This window comes from Nylanderia fulva, unplaced genomic scaffold (assembly GCF_048542155.1).
Source record: "Nylanderia fulva isolate GAGA-0341 unplaced genomic scaffold, ASM4854215v1 Scaffold3, whole genome shotgun sequence".
Lineage (NCBI taxonomy): Eukaryota > Metazoa > Arthropoda > Insecta > Hymenoptera > Formicidae > Nylanderia > Nylanderia fulva.
Window position 1 is genome coordinate 8,196,133 of NW_028190368.1, and position 22,652 is coordinate 8,218,784.

A 22,652-nucleotide genomic window follows, 5' to 3' on the forward strand; every position below is an offset into this window, starting at 1 on the left:
ATATCCTTTTACACCGAGAAAGCATTTCACCATGACAACGGCGTCAAACTTATTCATTCTCCAGTATTGCTCGAAGACGATTCAATCAAGTCTGAATCTATCGTTGAGAAGTATCACATTCTGTAAAATAGTTATTTACAGTGACAATTTCTCTATCTTTAATCGAATAAATAAAATAGTATTTTTATAAGAAATTTTTATAAGAAAAAAAAATCTTAATGAAATAAAATGAAAGATTACATGTATAGAATACAGAGGAAATAAATTGTGTGATGTATATATTATTTTGAAGTGAAAGATAAAAGGTTATTCTCTCTACATCATAAATTTTATTTTTCGTCAAATAGATTAATCGCTCGAGAGAAAATAATATTAGCAAAATATAAAAATTTTAGAAATCATTGATAATATGGAGAATGACGATAAAAAAGATGAAAGAAAAGAAGATGAAGAAAAAGATTCAATCGACAAGAATGACCAGGATAAACCGTCTATTGCGTACATGGACTATCGGTAGGTACTAATTATTAATAATGATATTAATAACTCTTTTATCATTTATTATGTGAAACATGCATTTTTCATGGAAGTTATTAAATTGTCTTATTTGATCTAATTAGAATAAGATGGATTCGCGACAGGGTATTAAAGTTTCTCGGGATGACTGATCAGGAGCATCTTTTCGACAATCTTATTAATGTAATTATCTTTCGTGATAAATAATTTATTAAAGATTTGTCAAGATTATATATAATTATCTTTAATTATTAGGCGAATAATCGGTACTTCGAGGACAAGCTACTTAACTTTCTTATATTAGATTTATACGGAGTGACGGATCTGGAAAAAAAACTAATTTTCTTCTACAAAACTTACGTCAGTGAAGTATTTCAGGAGGAAATTTCAGTATGGGAAGAAAGTAAGCTCTAAAAGTGCTTTTATAGAGAGGCTAGGCTTTTAGAGGGGTGTGTCAGACCTATTCTTTCGGCCATAAATTTTCTTATCAATCTCCTAAATCTGAGACATCCCTTGCAATATATTTAGCAGTTAATAATAAGAAATTTTATGAGAGAAAGAGACAAAATGAGACATAAAATGTAATTTTGATGTACGGCGATTGTGACTTTAGGTCAGCGTGCAAAAATAACAGCATTGACAGCATTTACCTCGAAAGGCAGAAGATTAACAAAAAGCGCTCCTGGTAAAAATCTCGCGATTCTTAAAATTACGTAGCATCCTTCAAAATAGCATTATGCATGCATACAATGTCTCTCGTAGTCGCACAATCTTTATTGTATTAATATGCTAATATATATTTAATTATATAAAATATTTAGCAGTAAAGTGATCGACAAAGTTTTATTATGTTATACGTAATAATGATTTAGAGTTCTGTGCATCTAAAAATCACGTATTATTTTATACACAAACACACTTTGTTGCAATAAGCATAAAGAAAACATATTTTATTTTTTTTTTTTTGCTTATTTTAATTTTCATCTCTTTTTATCTTTCCTTCCTGTGTAAAGATTTTAAAATAAAAACAATCTTGTGATATGTATTTACTCCAAAAACACAGTATACTTGAAATTTGGGAAAAAATCACCAAATTTCAAATGATGATAACTTCCGTAAATAATAAAGATACAAAGATTTCTAAAGAATAAAAATAAAGCTTGGAATCTCTACTTTAAGAATCTGTTTATTTCAATGTGGCAAAATAAATTTATTAAAAATGGCGGATGACAAAACGAAAACATGTAAAATTAACAAATAATGATCCGAGTTTACCAAGGCACATGACGTCAATCAAATGTTGAAACTGAATGGGATAAAAAGCATACGATAGTACAGAATCTTCCCTTTAAAATGCTTTTTTATTCATCTCGATATAATAATTTTTCACAGAATTATTCGTATTTAAAGTAAAAAGCTGCCTTTTTATTCAAATGCAAATATCTCGGCGAAAAATCATCGTATCGAAATGAATAAAAAAGCATTTTAAAGGGGAGATTCTGTACTATCTTATGCTTTTTATTCCATTGAGTTCCGACATTTGATTTATCCCATGTGCCTAGGCAAACTCGGATCATTATTTTTCAATTTTGCATGTTTTCGTTTTCTCATCAGCCATTTTTAATAAATTTATCTCGCCACATTGAAGTAAACAGATTCTTAAAGTAGAAATGCCAAGCTTTATTTTTATTCTTTAGAAACCTTTCTATCTTTATTATTTATAAAGTTATCGTCGTTTAAAATTTGATGATTTTTTCCAGATTTTTTCCATTTTAAGTGTACCGCTTTTTTGGAATAAGTGTATTATTTAATATTTTTGATAAATGTTTTAATCGACAAAAGAAGAACAATTTTGACAGTTTTTGATAACGATAGGAAAAGTAGAAAAACATGATGATGATAAGAAGAAAAAGGATAAGAAATTAGCAAAAAAAGGTAAAAAAAGTAAAGCAGACAATCAAGTTACTAGTCGCATGGCAATGAGTACCAGCACTCTGCATTCTCCTAGTACACAAGCATCCAGCGAAGAGGAGGAAGAGAAAGACGAAGACGAAGGAGAACAGAATGGTAGCGGTGATGTTTCTACTTATTCTAGAAAAAAAGGAGATTCGAGAAGTGCTCCTACAGGTACTCAACAGCAAATTAGATTATATCTGTAAATATAGATTTGTTTAAAAAATATATATATATGTCAGTAATAATAATAATAATAATTTATATGTTTAGATAGTTCCGCGTTTACACCACCGCCTGGAGAAGAAGATAAATATGTTCTGACTAAGGTTGATTGATTAAACGAAAACTTATTAAATAATGAGTTTTTTATATAATTTTATATGTTTATTCTTTTTACTGTAAAAGAAAAAATCACTTAATAATAGATTAACTTTAGCTTAAATTAATTTAGACAGTATTGAGTAATCTTAGTTTTCTTGTCTCTCCCTAGTTTTAAAAAGGGAACAATTGAGTAAACCACGATTAAAAGCAAATTGATGTTGAGTGAAATCGATCATAAAGAAACAACGTTCTCTGGCAATTGCAGAAATTGGTGGAGAAAGTTTGTCAGGTACCGGCGCTGCACATGATCTGCGGCCAGATAGATAGTAACAGAACTGACCTACAGGACGTCACGTTCTTCTATTTCATGCGCACCAGCGATGAAGGCATATCTTCTTTCGATACCTACGAAGAATGCCTCGATGAAATCACGAATTACGTGGTGGTCGGCTCGCTCAACAGCAGATTCCTGGCCTCTTTGAATAATATACTAGTTAATGTAAGGATTGTTCAATCTATTCACGATTGGTTCCAGTAATGATCTTTTTACCAGTTGATCGTATATCATCAATTCTTTCGCAACTTACAATCTATATTCCAGTATATTGTAAACCAAATTGTAGCGTTACATATTTAAATGTCCATTAAAATATGTCTCTTTTGACAAGATAATTAAATTTTTTTTTTAAATATTTGCAAAACTGAAAATGATTTTTGTCTTATTAGAAAACAAAAATTTTGGATCGTATATAAATTTTAGAGAACTAAATTTCTTATGTTAATGTATATATTAAAGGATATAAAGCTTATCCGCTATCTAATCATTCAATAACGTGTGGAAAATATAACACTAGGTTTTTAAACCATTGGTGGAAAATCAATTCAGAGGACCGGATTTTTGTGAGCCATTACAGGTTGAGGATGAAAAAGAGAGAAAAAGAAAGAAAGTGGACGGCGAAGCGGTGAGAAATCCGCATTAACGAGTATCAAAACTCAAATGCATAAAAAAATATTATCTGTTTTAAAACTTATCATGTAAAATCTATATCAAATTATAACACACTTAATACATATTATTTAAAATATTATTTTAAATTTCTTTCATACAGTTGTTTATTTTTAATATATTCCAATAATTCGAATCAATAATTAGAATGAATATACTAATTTAATAGCGAGTAATTTTAATATTTTTATTTTTTCTTGAAGAAATCGGTGCTGAGACGACCATCCGTTTTTATGAGACCATCTATATTAGTATCCGCAAGAACAAAGAAGAACGATGAAGAAACAATCTCACAAGAGGAAAGTTTGAAAAGTAGGAGACGAAAACCCAGTGTGAGAAGTAAAAGATCAGATATATCTATATCGGAATCGAGGACCATCAGTTTGAAAGAAATGAGAAAACAGCCAATGATCGAGCAAGCCAAGAAAGACATTTTAGATTATCTCGACAATATGATTAAAAGCGCAGAATCGTTAGTAATATTTGAAGTAAAACCATTAACAAATGTTACATTTATTATCTCTTTTTAAGTGCACCTTTTACTAATAGTTTCGTGCTTTTTATTTTGATGATGCAGGACGTTGGAGCATGTCGAAGGCGATATCTTGCTGACGATGCCAAAAATTCCAGAACTCAACGATCCTGCGATAACAGATGATATATTGCTAAAGAATAAAGAAATCGTCGAACAAATGGAAGAAGTAGTTATGTCGTGGGAAAAACATATACAAAAGGTGTACTATTTCAATTCTCTTTTCGTGTAATCTTTCTACAATTTTGAGTTACTTACAATATACGATGTTCTAAATTAATACAATTTAATTAATTCTTTATTAAAAATACATAATCGCATATAAAACATTTATATTATTTTCAACATATTTAAAAAATAGCTAATTCTTTATCTGTGGATAATTCTAAATTAATTTTTTAAAATTGTTGTATTAATATATTTTATTTTATTATTATTGCTTAGGTAATGGAATCATACGTGAGCAAAATGCCCCCAGGGAAAGGACCAATAGCAGAATACCAATATTGGCACGATTGCGAGACCGGATTAACAATGTTGGTTGAACAGTTGAAAATGCCCATTGTTAAAAGAATCCATGCTCTTCTGGAACAGATACTCTCACCAATTGCTTCCAGTTTTCGATATTTCCAAACGGAATTGTGGAAGCATTATGTCGAAGCTAGAGACAACAATAAGTTTATTCAAACTCTCATGAGATACTTCAAGGTATAATAATGTTACAAAGAAATGTTCATTTATAATACTGTAATATTACTTTACTAAAATCGAACGAATTTTGTAGACGTATTCTTGGATTTTAGATGAATTTGAAATCTTATGAAAAATATTCAGACATCTCTAGCTTTCGAGTAAAATAAAAACTTAAAACGTATAAACTATATAATATAAAGTAAAAACTTTTCGCCAATCACGAAAGTCAGAAATAAAAATTTTCATTTTATATTTAATTTTAATAATAATAGAATTTTTTAATTTCAAGTTTAACTATGTCAGAAAATTAAAATTACAAACATTGAATGTTTATTAAAAAAGTAGGTATATTAAAATGTTTCAAAAATTAATCGAAGAATATATTCTTAAACAGTTTTTAAGCAAATATCCTAATAATATTGATTGATTATATAAATTTTTATAAAAATCGCAGTTGATTATCGAATCGGATTCGTTCGAATCTATAGAAGGATGCATACCTTCGTTGATGGAGGGGCTGCGAATGCTCTGGGTGTTATCTAGTTATTACTGCCGCGAGGAAAAAATGATCCTACTAATGGACCGGATATCGTGGCAACTTTGCGAAAACGTCAAGCACAATCTAGCTATCGTCTTACTGTTCAAGAAGCCCCTGGAAGAAATTCTAAAAAAAACAAGCGCAGCCAGCACGATGCTGAAACAGTGGAAACGATCGTACTTGAAGACCCGACTGGACATCGAACTGTCAGGAAAGGGAGTTCGTTGGGAGTTCGATCAGAAACGTCTCTTCCAGAACACGGAATACATCGCCGAGGTGTGCAGCGATCTTTACAAGATTGCAGACGTGCTCCAAGACTTCTACAACATCTTCGGACCCGATCTGAAATCCATCATAAACGATCCGGCGCAGATCGACGCTGTGGTGAAGCGAGTGGACGCGCTTGTGGTGCCGATCGAAGAGGCTGACTTCGACATCTTCAATGTATTCAACAAGGAGAACTGGGAGGCCATGACCGCATGGTTCTACGAGCAGGTGACGTATCTAGAAGACCAGGCCAAGTTCTACATCGATGAATGCTTCACGGTGCTGATCAGCGCCGAAAACGCGCTGGAGATGTTGCTCAAGTTCAAAAATTTAAAGACCCGTGTCGCGATTCAACGCCAGCTGCTACGCAAATTCAACGTGATTATGCAGCAGTTCAGCAAGGAGATCAATATCGTGGAAAACATATATCATCGTGGCAAACGGCATCCACCGTTGCTGACGTATCATCCACCTATGGCGGGAGCAATTTTCTGGGTGAGGCAGCTATTCCATAGATTGCGTAGACCGGTGCTGATCTTCCAACAAGTGCAGGAGTTGAAGCACAGCGAGTTGAAGATTCTCGCGTTCAGCCAATACTTCGAGCTCGCGAAGCAGCTGAAGGAATTCGAGAAAACCAAGTTCAACACGTGGCTCGAGAAGGCGTTATCGACAGTGACTGCCATCATGAAAAAGAGCGTATTGAAGATAGTACGCGTGGAAAAAGATCCTCCGGCTATTCTGACCTTCCCGGATGAACAGCGAGCCACGAGGGACCTTCAACTGGCCCACCTAACATCGAAGACGAAGATTAAAAATGCGAGTTCCATTGTGTCGACTCCACGTGAATCTCTACTGAAGTACGATGGTGTCATAATATCGAAGTCTAACGCGGAGATCGAAAGTACGGGCTCTAAAATTATTTGTACGGCTCAGCCGCGTTTCCCGGAAGGAAAGACTGATACCAGAATACCCTCGTTGAAGGATGCAGGCAAAAGCTCCTCCGTGTCCTCTGATAGACACGACACCCGTGCGAAGATCACCTGGGAGGAGTTCATGAGCGGCGCTATTCTGCTAGAGTGTCAGCTACGCTTTCAAGTCAACTTCGACTGGGAAGTGTTCGAGATGATCAGAGAAGCGGAACTGATGGAACAACTGGGTTTCGAGTTGCCTGCGACCGTCAGAGACGTCGGCATTCAAAAGAATCGATTGAGAACGGACATTGACGCCATTAGAAAGATGATCGATCAATACAACAATATCCTGGAGACGTTGGATAAAGCGGATGTGCAGTTGCTGAAGCACACTCTGCAAGATGTCGAGAAGCATATTCAGCCTGGTGTGACGCGATTCAATTGGAACTCCTTGAGCATTTCGGATTACGCTGCGAGTTGTAATAGGATATTGAAGAACTTGAATTCCATCATCAACCAAGTCGAACAGATAAAGAAAGAACTTGACAATCGAATCAATTCTGAGCTGCAATCGTATCATCTGTTTTCTACGAAGAAGGAGATCATTGAATCAGAGAGTCTCTTACCATGCAAGGTATTTTATTAAATAAATTTTATTTTCTTAAAAAAAGTTTGTATATATATATATTAAAAATTTATAAAATTATTATTATTCTTTTTTGCAAGAAAAATTGAATATTTTCAGGATTAATATGTCAAATTATTATGATAATATATTATGTTGATTACAACATTTAATTCCTTTTTTCTTTATAGACATATTTTATGGAAATAAAAAATCGGAGGTCCGAGTTGGTTTCGTCGATGTTAAAGGCTTATCAGTCAATCAGTCCGATGCTTGTAAAACTGGAAAGCTTGGTATTAGGTACTAACACCGGAAAAAGTCCAGCCATGCAGCTCTTGTATGAAAAATATGAGAAGAAAATTTTTGCTGCCTTTATAATGTATGTATTTTTCTGATTAATAAATAATAAATTCAATATGTTAATAAGTATCATTATTTTATTGAGATATCTTTGATTTTCTAGGTGTATGGTAAGGAACATGGAGGTTCTAAACAAAATGTTAAACAGCACTAAACCAATCTTCCAAGTAGACGCAATATTAATAGCATCTGAAGTAGTATTACGCCCGTCACCCAATGAAATCTATAACATTATTTGTCAAGACATGCGAGATCTACTGGAAAGATTAAAAAAATTCTCGAGATGGATGAACGGAACTTGCTTGGAGTGTAAGCCACAGAGAACAGAACTTTCGGAGGACTTGGTTCTTTTCAGTTTTTTCGAAGACGTGATGAGTGTCCGAGTTGAGTGAAGTTTAGGAGCTTGAGTGTTAAATGCACTTTATTTTAATTTAGCAAATGTTTCAACAAATAATTATAAGTGTCATATAGTGTTGTTTTTTCAATTTAAAAAAATATATATGTATTCTAAATATATATATGTATTCTAAATATTCACAGATAATTAATGAACTTATAAAAATAGTTCATGACACAGCGTACAGAATTTCGACGGATTGCTGGCGATATTTATACAAATGGAAGAAATACAGTATTTTGTGGTCGTTCGATAAAAATCTTGTTTGTGAGAAATTCGCGGCGACACAACCCACTCTGGCACAATACGACGAAAAATTCACGTTTTACGAAGGCATTCTGGAGGAACTCGAAGATATGTCGTCTTACTTCGACATAAGCAGTGTACGGTAAAGCGGTATTAACAATTTGTATCGTTATTATAATGTAAAAATGTGTAATTTTATATAATATATCATAAAAATATTTTGAAAAAATATTGTAATAAATAATGGATTTTTTTTATTTTAAAATATATAACACTTAAACTTATTCTCCATTTTTCTGTTTGAAATTTCTGTTTTAATTTAGACTTTTTTCAAAGGCTCAATCTGACACCGCTCTTATCAAACATCGAGCGTCAAGCGAAGGAGTGGAAACAAGTTTTAGGAAATTACCTTCTGTCCGACACCGTGGAGTCTATGAATCAATTGAAAACTCAGATCGATACCTTCCGCAGCGAGATCGAGCTGGTGGTGGCTGGATTGGATCGTTTCATGTCGATCATGCAGGCTATCACCGACGTGAGAAATATGGCGATCAAAGCTGAAGTGCAATACCTCTCTTATCAGGAATGTTTTCGAACAATGCGCATCCACGCAATTACGTTCCCTCCATCGGACGAAGCAATGGCGTACGAATTACAACGCAAATGGGAATCCTTATATCTCGGGGCGTTTTATAGAGCTTCGACTCTGGAGAGCACCGTCGAAAAATTTGCCGAGATGATCGAGGATCAAATCCAGCAGTTCTTGGAAGAAACTGTGAAATTTGCTCAAGATTTTGAGGCGCATGGTCCCGGAAGCACCGGGGATGATCTGGAGCTGGGACTGATGAAAATGGACGTACGTTCAAAAAAAACTTTTGCTCGCTCTTCTGAAATTCTCGTAAATTGTTTTTTTTTAAATTTTTTAAAATGATTAAACAACTTCTTTAATGAGAATTTAGTTTTGTTCGCATATTTACAGGAATATGGCAAATTGATCAACAAACACGAGGAAAAACGCTTAAGCCTAATAAAGTATGAAGATCAGTTTGATTTACCGTCCACCGATTACTCAGCTTTACTGAAAGTCAAGACAGATTACGAAAGCATGGAGATGTTGTATAATCTCTACACAGAACAAAGAAACGCGCGAGAAATCTGGGCGAAGACTCTCTGGGTGAACTTGAATCCCCAGCAGCTCATCGAGGGAATGGAACACTTTTTAAGAGAGTTTCGACGACTGCCGAAATCCGTCAGGGATATAAACGTCGGTCATGCCTTGCACGCCAATATGAGAAACTTCAAAAATTCAGTGCCACTCTTCATCGAGCTGAAAAATGAGGCTATGCGTGAAAGACACTGGCAAGAGCTGATGAAAAGAACCGGACAATATTTTGATATGGACCCGGACAGGTGTGCGGATGATGAATAATTAAACGAATACTAATTATACGTGCGGATTAAATGGACAGCGCGAATAGAGTGCGGTTTTCAAAATTAATTACAAACACGGATAATTATTATATTATTTACACATGCAAATGTGTGGCGATAAATAATGGGGAATACATTTTTGTATTTTTTTTTTATATTTTATATGTTTACTTTATATACAATATATAAAATAATATATATGTATGTATGTGTGTGTATGTACATTATTTATTTATTTATTTATTTATATTGTGCGATTGCAATATTCACGAATTTTGTGTATACATATATGTATAATCGTCTATACTTACATTTTTTTAATATTTATGTGTATAGTAGCACTTTTTTTAAAAGATGTATATTATATTTCAGAATAATTATTGCAGAGAAACTATCTAATTTTTCTGATAAATGAATTGATGTACATTGCATATATTATTTCATAATTTTTTTTGATTATGCGCATCTGTTTTCTTTATAGATTCTTGTGACATAATCGATTAATGGCCAGTGCAAACTTATTCGCGAGTGTATAAATTTGATATTTAATTTTCAATAATATAATTAATGATATATAGACACTTTAATGCGATACAAAAATGGCACAACACAAATTTGTTATACTAGAGGGGTAAGCTTTTTAAATCACGTTGTTTGTTTAATTTAAATATATAAAAATACAGGTATAAAAATATCGGATTATTTCAGATTTACCTTAGAAAATATGTTCGCTATGGAATTAGGAAAGTACCAAGACATCGCGCAAGATATTGTGATGAATGCGATGAAGGAGCTTGCGATAGAGAGAGGCGTGAAAGAATTAGCGGAAGTATGGAAGTCTATGGAATTCAACGTCTTAAAACATTATAAAGGTATTTTAGTTATTTAGAAAAAAACTCTGTTCACATTATATTATTATTCTAATTATAAAATAAATTATATGCAATTAATATAATTATAAATAAAATGTGCAAATTTCTACAATGATTATACTTTACAATAATTATTGATAATTTCTACAATAAAATAAATAAATAAATAAATAAATAGATAAATAAATAGATAAATAAATAGATAAATAAATAGATAAATAAATAGATAAATAAATAGATAAATAAATAGATAAATAAATAGATAAATAAATAGATAAATAAATAGATAAATAAATAGATAAATAAATAGATAATAAATAAATAAATAAATAAATATTGATCAGGTACGGAAGATCGTGGCTTATTCTTGGACCACTCGACGAATTGAATCTGGTACTCGAGGACAACATGCTGACCGTGCACAGCATGGCGGCTTCGCAATTTATTGGACCGTTCCTCAACGTCGTTCAGAAATGGGAACACACGATGCATACGATCTCCGAAGTTCTGGAGGTGTGGGTGGAACTGCAGCGAAAGTGGTTATATCTCGAGGGCATCTTCGTGGGCGGCGACATCCGGCTTCAGTTACCGGATGAAACGAAAAGATTTGACGACATCGACCAAGCTTTCAAGAAAGTCATGACCGACACCTCGAAGAGACGCAATGTTTTAGAATGTTGCATTATTTATGGTATTTATTTTACGCACATTTTGTGCAAATTAATTAGAAATATATTATATATATATATATAAAAAAATAAAATTAATATAAATGTTTTAAAATAACATAGAGATGTATTGCAATATACTGCTACTGTACTTAGGTCGAAAAGATGAATTCGAAGCCATGATAGCGGCCCTCGACAAGTGTCAAAAATCTCTCACAGAATATCTGCGTAATAAACGCCTTATATTCCCGAGGTTCAACTTTATTAGCGACGATGAGCTGCTGAGCATTCTCGGTAGCAGTAATCCCGCTATTATCCAGGAGCACGTTGGAAAGATATTCGATAATCTTGATAAGTTTAAACTGATAGCTGATAGCGGAGATAGACTGATAGCGACGGCTCTTATATCTTGCGAAAGGGAAATTATGGAATTTAGGAATCCCGTATCCACGGAAGATAAAATTGAAATCTGGATGGTTCTTGCTCTCGAAGAGATGAAAAGATCGAATCGATACTTGACGAAGAAAGCGGTCTACAATTACGGCAAGGTTTATATTCAATTGTTTTAATTTATTTGTACAGATTCTTTTCTCAGTAAAATATTATTTTGTATTAAACATATCTATTGTACAATTATATCCCTTACTGTTAATCTTTTATTATATGAGAAAAGTCATTAAATTTATATAAAGAAATAATGATAATTGATTAAAAAATTAAAACTTCTCGATAAAAAATTATGTTATAATTTTCACAATTTTTGTAATAACAAAAATTGTAATAACAAAAATTGTATAATCGTAAACATAGGTACGAAGACCGAGAACGGAGTGGATACTTGAGTTTCAAGGTATGATGATTCTCACGGCTAATCAGATATGGTGGACCGCAGAGGTCGAGAATCTTTTCGATAAAATATCTCAAGGAGATAAACGGGCCATGAAGGAGGTAAAAGAAGCTGAAAAATCCCAAGTAAAATTTTTTTACATTAGAACAAAAGAATATATTTCTTTTTTGTGCATAGTATCTACAACAACTGAACAATCAACTAAACGAAGTGGTGACAATGATGGGCAGCGATACGCTTACAAACAACGATAGGAAAAAGATCGACATGATTTTAACCATCGACGTGCACATTCGTGATATTATTGAGACCTTTGTTAGGGACAGCATTACAGATCCTACAGAATTTGAATGGGAAAGCCAATTAAGGTAGTATATCATTTTTAGTAAAAAAAATGTAATTTTCGGCATATTGTAATAGATTCTAAATAAGCTTATTAAATTTTATTAATTCATTTTTTAACATTATTTTTTATGTAATAATTTTGTAAATTAATTATTTTTGTACATATGCAGATTTTACTGGGTTCATGATCTGGACAATATATGGATGAACCAATGCACAGGCACTTTCGAATATGGTTACGAGTACATGGGTCTTAATGGCAGATTGGTCATTACGCCTCTGACAGACAGAATATATCTCACGATCACGCAAGCCCTTTCAATGCATTTAGGCGGTGCTCCAGCAGGTACGTGAAGCACATACACGTAGCACAGTTGCGATTTCTCGAATATGAATCAAATATAATGGCTTTTCTATTCTAAACGTATAGCCAAATGCACCGCAATAGAAAAAAAATTTAATTATATTATAATTAAAAAATACAAAAATAGAAAAGAAAATAATATGACTTTTCATACAAAATCAATACTTTTAATTTGCATTTAATGCATTTTTTAAAATATGTAGTATCAATAAGTATTTTGACTTTTAACACTAAGGTCCTGCTGGAACCGGCAAGACTGAGACAGTGAAGGATTTAGCGAAAGCTTTGGGTCTCTTATGCGTTGTCACTAATTGCGGAGAAGGGATGGATTACATCGCGATCGGGAAGACTCTCGGTGGTCTGGCTCAATGTGGAGCATGGGGTTGCTTCGACGAATTCAACCGTATCGATACCTCCGTTCTCTCGGTTATCTCGACTCAATTGCAAACTATACGCTCGGCCCTACAAGTTAAAGCTCGAAGATTTACGGTACATTTTTATTATACATGGATATTGAAAACGTAAAATGCCAACGTTCATTTTTCAAAATATTTCTTAATTATATCAACAAATTATATAAATATATTTAATATAATATATATATATAATATATAAATATATATAAATTTCTGTCGCATTCCTATCATATTTTTATTATAAAAAACTACATTCTCCAAAGTTCGAGGGCCAAGATATCGTGCTGGACTCGAAAGTTGGAATTTTCATCACCATGAATCCAGGATATGCCGGTCGTACAGAGCTACCGGAGTCCGTCAAAGCCCTTTTCAGACCAGTGGTCTGTATAGTGCCGGACAACGAGCTGATCTGTCAGATCAAGCTCTTCAGCGCCGGTTTTTTGACAGGGAAACAGCTCGCGAAGAAAATGACGGTTCTTTATAAGCTCGCGAGCGAGAAGCTGAGCAAACAAACGCATTACGACTTTGGCTTGAGGGCTCTCAAGTCCGTCCTTAATATGGCCGGCCAACTGAAAAGAACTTCCGGTGTTTTGCCCGAGAACGTCATACTGATGAGAGCCCTCAGAGACATGAATTTGCCCAAGTTCGTATACGATGACGTGCCGCTCTTTTTGGGACTGATTAAGGATCTCTTTCCGGACATAGATTGTCCTAGAGTGCATTATCCGGATTTTAACGAGGCGGTTGAGACGGTACTGAAAGAGCACGGATACATCGTCTTACCTGAACAAGTAAATATCATTTTTCATATTTTGACGTTCTTATTTTTTACCGATAATATACAATTTTTCGTGCTTTTTTTAATACTAACGTATTTTTAATTAATTTGATATTATTAACATTTTTTATTTATTTAAGGAACTTTTTACTCATTTAAATTTTCTTTAAAATATTAAAAGTACGTTCTGCGATGCGAAATAAATACGATAAAAGCATGTTTTATCTTTAAAATATTAATATAATTTAACTGTGTAGAAATGTGTAATAATATATTTAAATATTGAAAAATCTTTTATATATATATATCATGATACAGCTACATTCTATTATTATATTTAGGTTGATAAAAATTATTAAAAATAATTTGTGAGAGGAATAGAAACATATAAATATCAATAAAAATAATTTTTATACTTTAAACGACATTGCGCTTTCAACATTTACTCACGTTTTATTCCCGCTCTTGTTTATGTGCAACGCTTGAAATTAAATAAAATAAAAATATGAAATTAATAAAATTAAATTAAATTGTCACAATTAGGTTGACAAAGTTATTCAATTATACGAAGTGATGATGACCAGACATTCGACGATGCTCATCGGTCCTACTGGCGGCGGTAAGACGGTAATAATCGAAACGCTATGCAGAGCACAGACATATCTCGGTAAACCTACGAAACTGCACATTCTCAATCCCAAGGTAAATGCTAATTAATTTTAATAATAATTTGTATGATTAATTTTTGATGTTCTTTAAATCATCATGTTTCTCAAATTGATCAAGGCTTGCACCGTCATTGAATTGTATGGAATGTTAGAGCCTATAACGCGTGATTGGACGGACGGTCTTTTAAGTAGTATCTTTCGTGAAATCAACCGACCCTTAGATTCCGGCAAGGACGAACGCAAATACATACTCTTCGACGGCGACGTCGATGCACTGTGGGTCGAAAACATGAACTCGGTTATGGATGACAACAAGCTGCTAACTTTGGCTAATCAAGAGAGAATCAAACTGCAGAATCATTGCAGTTTGCTTTTCGAGGTAACTTAATGCAGTTCTCGAATATATTATAAGATCAATCCAATTTTGAAAACATTAATCTCATAATATTGGAATATTAGAAATTATTTGCACAATTATTTTTATGACTATTAAAAAATAATAAAATGAATCTAATCGTGATTTAGTATTAAATTAATTTTGAAATACATTATCGCGAGAGAATAACTACGTGTAATTATTTGTCTTAAATTATTTTTGTTGATAAATGTAAAAAGAATTATTATGAAAAAAATTCGATATTATTAAATTATTATCTAAACATTTTTATTTGAATAATTATTGATTTTCTATGCTCAAGGTAGGCGACTTGCAATACGCTTCACCTGCAACCGTGTCGAGAGCAGGTATGGTTTACGTTGACCCAAAGAACCTAGGCTATCAGCCATACATGGACAAGTGGATACAAGCCAAGAGCAAAACAGACCAAGATTTTTTGCGCGGAATGTGCGAGAAATACGTGCACGGCTCGCTCAAACTAATTGCCAGAGGAATGTTAGGCCTTCAAACGGTGGAACCGCTTCGGATGATTATACCACAAACTGACCTCAATATGGTAACCACTAGATTCACTAATCGACTATTGATTAATTCGTATTTGCGGACAATCACAAGGATGAAGCTTGTTTTAGAATTCACTGTTTATCGGACATATCTATTTATATATTATCGTTTTTCAAGGTAATTCAATTCTGCTACACGTTTGACGGCTTGTTGTCATTAAAAGATGAATCGGCGGATAAGAAATCCACGGAAATAACTGAAGAGGAAAAAGATAGATCACTGGTGTTCAAAGAGCAACTCCTCGAGGCAATATACATTCAAGCATGTTATTGGTCATTCGGTGCATCTATCGTAGACAACGCGCGTCCCAAATTCGATGAATACATGAAGAAGATTTCTGGATTTGTACTAGTTCAAGATACACCCGACAAACTGGCAACCACTAGTAAGTTTAATTAAAGTTTAACAAAACCAAAATAGCAAATACAATAAAAATGTGATTAATTCATTACATTTCGATCTTTTTTTATACGTGCATTTTTGATATTTTCTCAAATTTTAAAATAAATGTGCACGTTTATGTATACATGTATGTTACCCCAGGAAATATACCCATATCATTTCCAACTCTGTACGATTATGTGTTGGATGTCAAGAAAAAAGTTTGGATGGCATGGAAATGGTTGATACCGATATACTTTCATGATAGAGAAAAATATTTTTCGGATATCCTGGTGCAAACGATTGACACTCTGCGTACCACGTGGTTCGTGAATCTGATGAGCAATTTGCAGAGACCGGTATTATTAGTCGGAGAAATTGGCACCTCGAAGACGGCCATCATTCATGAGTTTCTGAGAAACTTGAACCCCGAGAAATACGTGAGCGAAAAATAATATCTAAAATATAAAAGCACACAATTACCAATATCACATTTTATTAAATTCAATTTTCATAATATTTTTCTAATATAGAAATATATAATTATATTAAAATACAATGTATGTAAATTAACATATGTGTGTAACAAATTTCTTTACACATTGTTTGTATTAATTTACTATGTTTAACAACTTATTATGATGCCAAATAGGAGCAACTTCTAATTAATTTCTCGTCAAGAACCACTTCGATGGATGTGCAGAAAAATATCGAATCGACAGTGGAGAGAAGATCGAGAGAAATATTCGGACCACCGCCCGGAAAAAAATTAATCGTCTTCATCGACGACATGAACATTCCAATCGTGGACACTTACGGAACCCAACAACCCATCGCGCTCCTTAAACTTTTGTTCGAAAGAGGTGGCTTTTACGATCGCGGACGCGATCTGAATTGGAAGTATATGAAAGACATTTGTGAGTATCGTAAATACAAAATCTCTTGAAAATAGTATTTTTTGTTTTTGCAACTGTAAGCCAAATTTCTTTTCAGCGATTTATAATTATTTTTTATCATTTTATAATGTTAAAACTTTTCTATTTTTTACGATATGCTACGTTAATTATTATGCACTAAATTATGTTTATATATTACAAATATATTTTTATGTAGATTATTTAGCTGCTATGGGAGAACCCGGTGGTGGCAGGAACGAAGTCGATCCGCGATTTATCTCGATGTTCTCAGTTTATAATGTGACTTTTCCATCGAGTGAGACTCTCAATTATATTTACACGAGTATTTTGTCCGGCCATCTGCAAACATTTTCCGAGGAAGTTCAATCTATCGCAAACGGACTCGTACAAATGATGTTGGAACTTTACGAGGTAATTTTCGCGACAAATATTTATTATATTAAAAATATCAACAACATGTGATGCTATTCAGACAGTTAGGAAGACGTTACTACCGACGCCGTCCAAGTTCCACTACATCTTCAACATGCGCGATCTCTCGAGGATCACGGCTGGACTTCTTCAGAGTCATTCTAACTTCTATCCAGGCGTAAAACAATTCGTTAGACTCTGGAGAAACGAAGTTACCAGAGTCATGTGCGATCGTCTAATTAGCGCGCAAGTAATAAGCTTTTTACTTATTCTTTCCGTTTAATAAAAACTTCACTTGTAAACAATTTCGTCATTCTAGGACGAGAATTTCGTCATCAAGCAGCTGAAGGAGAAGATACAGAATTATTGGGAATTAGAACCAGAAGTGATCCAGTATAGCTTACGAGACCCGATGCTTTACGGTGATTTTAGAAACAACGAGGACGAGGCTAGATTTTACGAGGATCTGTTGGACTACGAGGCGGTTTACAGCTTGTTCTTGGAAGTTCGTTCTTTTGCTTCGAAGTTGATTTTTTTCAATTAATCACAGAAAAAAAGGAATCCTTGATTCAAGTATATTTTTATTCTTGAACGCTATTTGATTGATTTAAGCATAGAATGCTCTTTGTAATCACAAATTTTCATTTGCCTTAATAATAAATAAGTTTGTGTAAAGTATATTTTATCTTTAAGATATATTCTTGTTTTAAAAATCGCATATGGTAAGAACAAACTTAGTCACATTTGAACTAAGAATTATTATATATACTTGAAAGTATCACTTATATCGGATGCTCACTTGTCACTTGTCCTTGCAATATTTATAAGTAAATTTTAGCTTCAACCAATAATATTTTGCACTTTGTTTTAAGGATAAATTATCCTTTATCCAAAATTATTTATATTTGGCGCTATTATAAGGATAAAATATACTTGAATCAAGGCATATTTGCATTCTTTCAAGGATACTGTTTTTTCTGTGATATATTAATTTCCGATGCAATTCGATTGCAATATTACGTTGACAAAATGATACACTCTTGAAAATTTCACGCTATGCCTAGATTTTTGATAAGTACAACGAGAGGACCAGAACCAAGCTGAATATGGTCCTCTTTAATGACGCGCTCGAGCACCTCACCAGGGTGCATCGTGCACTTCGAATGCATCGAGGGCATGTGTTGGTCGTCGGCATCGGTGGCAGCGGTAAGAAATCTGTGATAAAGCTAGCGTCCTTCGCTGCCGGGTATCAGTTCTTCGAGATCGTCCTGAGTCGCGGTTACAACGAGGCATTCTTCCGTGAAGACATGAAGAGACTGTACAACATAATAGGCGTGGAAAATCAAAAAGTCGTCTTTATGTTCACGTCCGCCCACATCAAGAGTGAGAGCTTCCTCGAACTGGTGAACAACATGCTGACGTCGGGTTCCGTGCCGACTCTCTTCAACGACGAAGAGAGGGATGCGATTGTCGTTTCCTGCAGAGACGCGGCTGTTGACGCGGGCTTCGATATCGCAAAGTGATTTTTATACTTTGTTATCTCGGATCCAGTTTACATACATGAGTCATTTATTAATTATATAATTATATAATTTATAATCATATATATTTATATAAATTAATTATATAATTATATAATTTACAATTATATATGTATATTTATATAAATTTTAATTATAATTATTTATATTTATATAAATTTTAATTATAATTAAATAATTAATTATAATTATAAATAAATGTATATAATTATTTATATTTATATAAATTATATAATTATATATAATTACATCATTTATTCTTGATTCTAGGAAGAGCGTCTGGTCGTACTTTATTAAGACGTGCACCGCGAATTTGCGAATAGCGCTGGCGATGAATCCATCGGGCGACGCTTTGCGAACGCGATGCCGCAATTATCCGGGTCTGATCAACAACACTACCGTGGATTGGATGTTTCCGTGGCCGGAACAGGCCTTGGTCGCTGTGGCGAACGTTCTTCTCAGAGACGTAAGCGAAGACACGCACGTGAGCGAGGGTGGACGCTCGACGAAATGAAAAAACTCTCACTTCCAGAATCCGATCGTGCCGCAGGAACACAGGGAGATGATCGTAGATCACATCGTGTACGTGCACACGTCCATGTTGCAATACACGGTGGACTTCGCGACGAAGCTGAAGAGACGGAACTACGTCACGCCGAGACATTTTCTGGATTTCATCAACACTTACTTGAAGTTACTCACGGAGAAGAAGAACTTTATAAATTCTCACCGCGCGCGTCTTTCCGGAGGTATAGCTGCGTAATTTTCTTACAAATTAGTTTTTTATTAATAATAATAATATCATTAAATTATATTGATAAATTAATGATCTAAATTAATTAATTATATTAATTAAATTAATAATAATAATATGTAGTAGCAAGTTTAATGATATTTTAAATTCTTTTCAAGTTTAAAGTCTCAAGAAATTATTATATCCTTTAAGAAAAGGAATAATTTTATATCGGATGATTCTTCAATAAATATTTCTGTCAGGATTGCAAAAAATCGCAGAGGCTTCAGGGACTCTGATCGAACTGAACGAAGTTCTAGCTAAGCAAAGGCTCAAAGTGGCCGATCAGACGAAGAATTGTGAACAACTGCTCGCGTCCATCGGCGAAAGCACGGATATCACGATGGAGAAGAAGAGTCTGAGAGAGGTGAAAAGGAAGGAAATCGAGGACAAGAAGAAGATCATTGCTAAGGAGGAAGCGGAAGCCAAGCAGGCATTAGCGGAGGCTAAACCGGCTCTCGACTCGGCCAGACGCGCACTGGGCGAACTCCATAAAGCCGACATCACGGAAATCAGGTGATTCAGAATCAATTTTTCAGAAAATTTCTCTTCTACACAAATATTAAATCAAGATATACACTCCTCCAAATAATTAAGGGATCAAAAAAGTTGTCCAAAAAATAAGCAAATTTTAAATAGCTGTAACTTTGTTTCAAAAAATGATAATTTAAATTTTAAAAAAGGGTTTTAAAGCTTGAAATCTCTACTTTCCAGAAGTCATAGCTTTTTCATTTTCTTCAATTCTAATATTTTTTTATATACAGAAAATCACAAACATAACGAAATGGAAAATTTCTTCTCACTTTGCAGACATGTCGCATACGTAAAAAGATTTGAAAAAAAATTTTTGACATTTTCACGTTAAAGCCTGTAGTTTTCCCTGCAAAATCGTTTTTTAAAATATAAATTTTAATCTTTTCTTATCAAGTTATCGCAAATTGAAGAGAAAATGCCATTTTCACTTTAATCGTTCATAACTTCGTTAAAAATCATTGTACAGTAATTTTAACAATGGATTCTTAAAGCTAAATCTTTGCTCTATAGTATGATATAAAGATCGACTTTTTCTAATTACTTAAACTTTTTACAAATAGATGAAAATAACAAAGAAATTCGTGAATTTTCTCCTTTTTGTTTAAACTTTGAAAAAAAAGTTATGTAAAGCGACTAAAAGAATTTTATCGATTGAAATTTTTGTCCCTTCTAGTACCCCAAACTTGCTAGTACTACAGACTCGCTGTGATTCTTTGTTAAGTTTGTAGTAGGCACAAAAATTTCAATTATTTTGAGAAGTGTATTATAAAACATTTAATTAAAATATTTAACAAATATTTAATTTTGAAATATTTAATATCAAATTGGAAAAATGTAAAGAGAGAGACGCTTAATTAAGAGACTTAAAGAAAGACAATCAAACTTAATTCAGTCTCCAATAACTCGTTTAAGAGTCTTGACGTAATGTCAATATTTTTTTTTATCATTAGTATTTTTATTTTTACAAATCACTTGATAAGGACTCAAATAAGAAGAGTCGAAACTCTTGTGATTGAATAAATAATATTTGCCAGTACGATCGAGAGAAGATTCTTACCTTTTTTTTAAATTCTGTCTGGCGATTCTCAAATATCTACGTTTTTATTAATTCAGATCCTTCGCGACTCCGCCCGAGCCGGTGCAGATCGTTTCGGAATGCGTCGCGATGCTTCGTGGCGTGAAGGATGTGTCCTGGAAAGGCGTGAAAGGGATGATGAGCGATCCGGGATTCGTCAGGGCCTTGCAGGACATGAACTGCGATCAGTTCAGTCCGAAGCAACAGCAAGCCGTACGAACGCACTTGAAGAAGACGGACAAGCTGGATCAAATGCAGGCCATCAGCAAAGCGGGATTCGGCCTCTATAAATTTGTCCTCGCCGTTTTGGATTACTGCACCGTTTACAGAGAGGTACTCACATCATTTCCTAAGCTTTATATTAATCGACTTTATTTTTTTAAAACGTGGATTTAATTCTCATCTTTATTCTCTTACACTCTTCGTCATTAAATCATATATTGCACACACTGAAAAAAAGTTTATTAAATTAGAATAAATATTTATTTCAATATACTGTGTAATAAATCATTTATTTCAAACTAATAATGTTGATTTGATGTGAAAAATATTTATTTGACATAAGAAAATCTTTCGAAGCAGATAAATATTTATTAATTAAATATTTATTAATTTAATATTTTTTCAGCGCATATATAGAACTTCTACGCTTTTTAATTTTTTAAGACATAGAAATATCAGATACATTCCGACATCAATAACCCACTGTTTCAGGTAAAACCGAAGATAGATAGAGTCCAGGCACTCGAAACAGAGTCTGAGAAAGCTAGACGCGCCTTAGAAAAGCAAGAACGAGAGTTAAAGCGACTGGAAAAAACGATCGAGGAATTAAATGAGAAATATGCGGTAGCGATAACCGAACGACAGGAATTACAAGATGAAACAGACTTGCTGCAACGACGTTTGTTGGCCGCCGATAAACTCATCTCCGGAATGTCATCCGAGAACGAACGTTGGCAAAAAGATCTAGCGATTCTGCACGACGATGTAGAGAAGATCACGGGAAATTGCTTGTTCGGAGCGGCGTTCCTCGCCTACAGCGGTCCATTTTCCTACGAATTCAGAAATGAAATGTACAGCGATTGGCAGAGCAGCATCCTGGAGCGAGATCTACCTATGTCAAAGCCCTTTAAACTCGAGACTCAATTAAGCGACGACGTTGAAATCAGCACGTAAGTAAAATTAGAGCTTAATTGTGAAATAAATACATTTATATTAATTAAAAAAGATATTAATTCAGTTCTCTCTTTTATTATTTTATCATACATTAACGTATGGATTC

General features: G+C 33.7%; 1 protein-coding gene across 1 annotated transcript in view; it reads left to right on the forward strand.

The window, feature by feature from the left end:
• The first annotated feature begins 409 nt into the window (after positions 1 to 409).
• Dhc98D (Dynein heavy chain at 89D) overlaps positions 410 to 22,652 on the forward strand; it is a 28,581-nt gene continuing 6,338 nt past the window's right edge. Inside the window, 41 exon segments of the mRNA XM_085484397.1 lie at positions 410 to 513; positions 621 to 699; positions 772 to 919; positions 1,130 to 1,201; positions 2,392 to 2,643; positions 2,743 to 2,798; positions 3,059 to 3,292; positions 3,648 to 3,755; positions 4,003 to 4,271; positions 4,377 to 4,500; positions 4,776 to 5,039; positions 5,479 to 7,374; positions 7,557 to 7,744; positions 7,829 to 8,108; positions 8,266 to 8,510; positions 8,705 to 9,224; positions 9,348 to 9,778; positions 10,508 to 10,671; positions 11,016 to 11,030; positions 11,033 to 11,362; positions 11,496 to 11,901; positions 12,158 to 12,287; positions 12,364 to 12,554; positions 12,702 to 12,877; positions 13,131 to 13,384; positions 13,575 to 14,102; positions 14,633 to 14,791; positions 14,876 to 15,136; positions 15,456 to 15,710; positions 15,836 to 16,103; positions 16,262 to 16,539; positions 16,752 to 17,016; positions 17,213 to 17,427; positions 17,489 to 17,677; positions 17,747 to 17,932; positions 18,492 to 18,946; positions 19,239 to 19,434; positions 19,501 to 19,717; positions 19,965 to 20,277; positions 21,409 to 21,703; positions 22,085 to 22,542. Of these exon segments, the coding sequence (XP_085340523.1) occupies positions 410 to 513; positions 621 to 699; positions 772 to 919; positions 1,130 to 1,201; positions 2,392 to 2,643; positions 2,743 to 2,798; positions 3,059 to 3,292; positions 3,648 to 3,755; positions 4,003 to 4,271; positions 4,377 to 4,500; positions 4,776 to 5,039; positions 5,479 to 7,374; positions 7,557 to 7,744; positions 7,829 to 8,108; positions 8,266 to 8,510; positions 8,705 to 9,224; positions 9,348 to 9,778; positions 10,508 to 10,671; positions 11,016 to 11,030; positions 11,033 to 11,362; positions 11,496 to 11,901; positions 12,158 to 12,287; positions 12,364 to 12,554; positions 12,702 to 12,877; positions 13,131 to 13,384; positions 13,575 to 14,102; positions 14,633 to 14,791; positions 14,876 to 15,136; positions 15,456 to 15,710; positions 15,836 to 16,103; positions 16,262 to 16,539; positions 16,752 to 17,016; positions 17,213 to 17,427; positions 17,489 to 17,677; positions 17,747 to 17,932; positions 18,492 to 18,946; positions 19,239 to 19,434; positions 19,501 to 19,717; positions 19,965 to 20,277; positions 21,409 to 21,703; positions 22,085 to 22,542 (11,474 nt within the window).